Source organism: Triticum aestivum, chromosome 3A (genome assembly GCF_018294505.1).
Source record: "Triticum aestivum cultivar Chinese Spring chromosome 3A, IWGSC CS RefSeq v2.1, whole genome shotgun sequence".
NCBI lineage: Eukaryota > Viridiplantae > Streptophyta > Magnoliopsida > Poales > Poaceae > Triticum > Triticum aestivum.
Window position 1 is genome coordinate 489,735,134 of NC_057800.1, and position 5,481 is coordinate 489,740,614.

General features: G+C 45.7%; 1 protein-coding gene across 1 annotated transcript; it reads left to right on the top strand.

The window, feature by feature from the left end:
* The first annotated feature begins 491 nt into the window (after window positions 1–491).
* LOC123061785 (protein PLASTID TRANSCRIPTIONALLY ACTIVE 16, chloroplastic) lies at window positions 492–4,161 on the top strand. Its single transcript, XM_044485049.1, has 4 exons — window positions 492–1,463; window positions 1,559–1,627; window positions 3,242–3,300; window positions 3,551–4,161. The coding sequence occupies exons 1-4, from the start codon at window positions 594–596 to the stop codon at window positions 4,047–4,049; spliced, it is 1,497 nt and encodes a 498-aa protein (XP_044340984.1). The 5' UTR covers window positions 492–593; the 3' UTR covers window positions 4,050–4,161.
* Window positions 4,162–5,481: the final 1,320 nt, after the last annotated feature.

A 5,481-nucleotide genomic window follows, 5' to 3' on the forward strand; every position in this document is an offset into this window, starting at 1 on the left:
AGTGAGCTCACGGACCACCTTTGAACGAAAGTGAACTCTCTTCCTCCGATCTCTATAATGGGTCTAGTAACTGCTTTAGCTGCTCGTCTCACAATTAAGTTGGTGGGTGCTTGGTCCATCTTCTTATTCCAAAGCTCCGAGATGAATTCAATCTTATCTTACTGGGGGGAGACAGACTAACACAGATGCTCACACAGATGCAATGAGGCGGTGAACTTACACAACCGTCTAATAACTATTTTAATTAATTTTTAACAAAGTTTATTCCATTATATCATATATATTGATCTAACATATAAACCTGGTTGCTCACAAAAAATAATTAATATAATATAAACCTGGTTTAGGGAAAAACATGCAATCTTCGCCGTGGGTCCAAGGAAATGGACGTGGGGCGTGCTGACGGCCAGCGATTCCCCGCGAAGGAGATAAACGGTGGCCTACATGGCCTCCCGCGATAGGCTCCTTCTCCACCTCCCCCAATCCAGACATGCCATCCCACGCGCGCGCTACCCATCGCCACCTCTTCCTCATCTCACGGCGCCCATGCCCACCACCTGTTCGTCCTCCTGACGCCACCCTGTCAGCCCGCCATGCCGCCCGCGCTCACCTCCAACCCCCCTTCCTTCCGGCCCTTATCCTCCCCTCTCCGCCGCCGCGCCCCATCCTTCCTCTGCCGCGTCGGCGCCGGCAAGCCTGGGGCGGATGAGGAGGCCAAGAAGAACCCCTTCTTTGTCGACTTCAGCGGCAAGTTTGAGGACGCCAAGTCACTGATACCGGCCTTCCCATCGCCGGGAACAGGGTCCCTGTTTGCCGGAGGGAGGGGAAAGAAGGACCAACAGACGGTGTTCGTGGCGGGCGCCACGGGGCAGACGGGTGTCCGCATTGCACAGACGCTGCTGCGGCAAGGTTTCGCCGTGCGCGCCGGAGTTCCGGACCTCGCGTCGGCACAGGAGTTGGCTCGGCTCGCCGCCGCGTACAGACTCATATCCCCCGCGGAGGCACGCCGGCTCAACGCGGTGGAGTCGGATTTCGATGACACTGAGGCGATCGCCAAGTCCATCGGCCCAGCAGCCAAGGTGGTGATCACCGTCGGCCCGGTCGAGAAGGGATTAGAGGGCGGGCCGGTCACTACCGAGGATGCGCTCCGGGTAGTGCAGGCTGCGGACCTCGCCGGCGTGGCACATGTTGTGGTGGTCTACGACGAGGGCGCCGGTGGCGTCAATGGGGCTTCCACGAACAGTGTGCTTAATGGGTTCACGTCTTTTTTCTCGAACCTCTTCTCCCGCGTGCAGACTCTGCCGCTAAGTGAATTTTTGGCCAAGGTAGTGGAGACCGATGTCAAATACACGCTAGTCAAGGCGTCACTCACTGAAGACTACGACCCTGAGAGCTCGTATGGGCTGGTCCTGGCCAAAGAGGGTTCGTCCAGCACCACGACTTCCTCCACTGACACTGGCAAGGTAGTTTAAACCTGTGATAGTACAATGCAGTTCACATGAAGCTTTGTGTCGTTGCTTTTCTCTTAATCATGTGCATTGCTTTGTGTGTTTGGTAGGTGTCCAAGTTGCAGATTGCTTCCCTTGTGGCTGATGTTTTCTCCAACATTGAGATCGCAGAGAACAAGGTACTGAAACTTAACACACAAAGGGGTACCTTATTTAGTTTTTGATAGGCAATTCAATCCAGGGTTCTCTGGCAGTTTCATGTGGAACTCTATCTATCCTAGCACCATCGCATGGGGTTTTCATGCTTAACTAGAATCCGATTGCTTACATTGACTGTTTGGTTATCAAATTTCATGAAAGACGTTATTAATTGAAACGTGGAAAATGTGCACACACAAAAATCACGCAATAAAAATCCGATTGCTTACATTGTATTGCTTGCATTACCTTGCAGTACAATCTTGTACCGCATCTCAGTTTTGCACTATTGTTCTAATTTCACAATCATTTGTACTTTCATTTTAAAAAAAAACAATCATTTGTACTGCCCGCACAGTTTGGGCAGTAAAAATGGTGCACTGCTTCTGAGTTTTTGTCTGGTGAGGCACAATGCATCATTCGGAGGCAGAACAAATAGTGAAGCGAAGGCAATTCAAAAATAGTGTGGAATAATTATTCTGCCACCGATTGCAGAACAACAAACATATGTACTGCATGGTGGCGCAATTCTTAGCGAGAACGCAAAATTCTTCTTCTGCGTTTCAGTTAGAACAACGCTTCTGAGACCAATGAACCACCCCCTTTGCTTAAATCGACAGTAAATTTTGTATTGCATGTCATAGAAGTGCGGCGAACAAATTATGAACATGTTGACTTTATCGTTTAAAACAAAAGTGTATATGTCATAATAAAACCATGCATGGAGTAAAAATGTGTGGACCACCAAATAGTTTTACTACACTGTGGCAACATTGAATACTACATGGGATTCAAAACGGAAGCTTTACGCGGATCTAAGCTCTTCTATCCATCTGGCTATGCACATTTTTTACGCTAAAGGACATCTAAATATAGCATGAACGGGATATAAGGGGTGTTTGGCAAAAATGCTAGACTTACTAAACCAGCTACGTAGAGCTACGTTCTTTCCTTAACGCTAAACTAATCGCCCCCCCTGATTTTCACGGGGTGGGCCTGGGCCTATTTCCCCTCCAACCAAATCAGGCCAGCTCATCTTTTATGTAGGTTACGTAAAAATCTTTACGTAGATGTAGCAAAGCTCGGGTGTTTGGTTTCAGAGACTTTTTTGTGTTGGGACTAGAAAAAGTCCCTAGCACACCAAACATGGTGGGACTTTTTTGAGACTTTTTGCTAAATGTCCTTAGAAGCACCTCCTTGAGAGTCTTTTTCAAAAAGTCCTAGGGACTAGAAAAAGTCCTAGGACTAGAGAACCAAACACCACCATAATCGTAATAAGCATACACCCAGCTTCTACTTAAATTTGGCTATGCACATGCTTGTTTATTTAGGAAAAGTGTAAGATTTTGCTAAACTAAATTCCTGATAGTGAAGACATCGTGTCAAAATTTTCAGTCCTAATTCCTAGTTGTTTCTGACCAGGCCTTGTTGGTTGCGAATGTGCTTTTCTTGAAAACTTATATTCACAAGTTTGTGTATACCATTAGATGCTATGTATGATGACAGAAAAGACACCCTATAATTCAAATTTAGTTTTACGTATGGGTCCTTATTTACTCAACTTTAATTTTCCCAATGATATTTCTCGTTTCCAGGTTGTGGAAGTTTCAACTAGCTCCTTGGGAACATCCAAGCCCACAGTGGAGGCACTAACGTGAGTAGGCTAACCAAAATTTCTCCGCCTAATTCTTTCTTGAATCCTTTGATATTGATAGCCTTTTTATGTGGCACTTTAATAAGAGAACCGTGCTAATATTGTACTACCTCCATCCGGATTTAAGTCCCTCTCAGATTTGGAGCCTAGATTTGACCACAAATGTAACTAACAAAAGATAGTTATGTGCCACAACAAGTTTCCTTCTTTGTATTGCTACTTCAAAAACTATTGTTATCTCCCTCTTCAGAGCTATTCCTGAGGACATTAGAAGAAAAGAGTACCAAGAAGCTGCTGCAAATGCGAGGGCGCAGGAGGAAGCCCTGGCCTCCCAGCGAGCTGCTGATGCAGAAGAACCCACCACTAAGCTCAAAACCGAAGGGAAGGACACGACCTCAGAAGAGGCTGGCGCAAGCACCGTGAACGAGGCGCAGGCCTCGCTGGAGAACCTTCTAACCAGAGCCAAGGGGCTCAAGCTTAACACTGACTTCTCCTGGGACAAGTTCAGCACACAGCTTGCAGCCGTAGGAGCGACCGCGCGGAGCTCGGACGAGGAGGAACCAAGGGCCCAGATCGCCACGGTGAGAGGCCAGGCCAAGGCCAAGAAGCTGGCACCGCAGAGGGCCGTCGTGAAGCCGGTGGCGCAGAAGGTGAAGCAGGCAGCAATGCAGCCGGCTCCCAAGAAGGAGGTGAGGCCCGTGTTTGGGGGACTCTTCAAGCAAGAGACTATCTTTGTGGATGAGGACTGAGCATCGCAGCAACTTTTCTTCTTCTTCGTTTTGTGAAGGCCCTGATGTATCCTTGAAATATATATATAAATATAAATTAAAGAGTAACGGTCGAATCCAGTATTCTGCAGTAGCCGTGCATTGTCCCTGTCCGAGACTTGTCATGCCTTCGTTTTGTTGGGCCCGCTTTGCAGACATTATTCGCTTATACACGGAGTAGGTTTGAAATTAGAGCCAAGTCAATCAGCTCTAACGTTTGGTTTATGGAGTTTGGCTGATTCAGCACCAACAAGCTTGTGGTGTATAGAGATTTTCTATATCTATATATCTATATATCTATATACTCTTATAAAAACCGAGTTAGTGATGATTTATATCTGACGGATAGGAAGAAACTATGACAATTTTACAATAAGATACCTACACCCTTCTCTATATTTACAAATAAGGCCTTCTTTTGTTCATTCTTTTCTCCCACAAGATAAACTACTCATACAAATGCACTTTAATGTTCCGTGCAATGCACGGGATCTTGCTAGTATATCAATAAAGCTTCACTGCACTTTTTTATGAACACTGCACTGGTTCTTGTGTGTGTGCGAGACACAAATCTGGTTCTTGTGTGTGTGCGAGACACAAATCAAGAGTGAGAAAAGGGTTTATCGTTAGGAATGGCCACACGACAAGATAAATAAGATACATGGTTAGGAGACACATCATTAGCCACATAATATCCTTCCCTTTAGAATATTATACAACGTAAGGAAGCTTTTATTAGTACAATATTAGGGTCGGTTCCGTTAAACATTCAGTCCCAATGGTCCCTAGTTTGGGACAGATGGCTACATCTTGTGCACAGGCTGATAGAAGTTAACCTTATGATGAGCCTGATACGCTTCACTGAAAACTCTCGATGTCTGGAGTTTTCGCGGTGAAGTACATGTATCTAGATTTATTAGACTCTAGTCCAATCCTGAGATCACTTCATATTTGAAAGATTAAAGGGCCTTTAGAAATAAAAAATTCGTATGTGGTTTGTGTACAAGGAAGTGATTCCGACTAAGGCTAACTTGGCAAAATGCAGATGGGAGGGTAGTAAATGATGTTGCTTTTGTCATCGAGATGAAACTTTCTCAAATGCCCACTAGCCAAGCTTTTATGGTGTATGGTACATGTGGCCTTTAACGCCAGTCCTCCGAATAGTGTTGCCACGTTATTTGCGATGTGGTTAGACGGAGTAGAGTCTCAAATTGTGGCACATATTCAAATCGGGGTGTGTGCATTACTTTGGGCTGTGTGAAACTGCCGAAACGATGTGATCTTCAATAGACAATCCATTACAATTTTTTTACAGATCATTTACAGAACAACCGCATGAATTCGTATGTGACTGTCACTCAGCCATGCGGAAGACAAAGAGCATATGGCTATTGGGTGCAACCGTTGGGAGACG

Excerpts from the sequence above, each read along its gene's own strand:
- LOC123061785 (XM_044485049.1), top strand. The coding sequence starts at position 594 with ATGCCGCCCGCGCTCACCTCCAACCCCCCTTCCTTCCGGCCCTTATCC. Across the intron at positions 1,628-3,241 it reads TTGAGATCGCAGAGAACAAG|GTTGTGGAAGTTTCAACTAG; the intron begins GTACTGAAACTT and ends TCTCGTTTCCAG. Across the intron at positions 3,301-3,550 it reads CCCACAGTGGAGGCACTAAC|AGCTATTCCTGAGGACATTA; the intron begins GTGAGTAGGCTA and ends CTCCCTCTTCAG.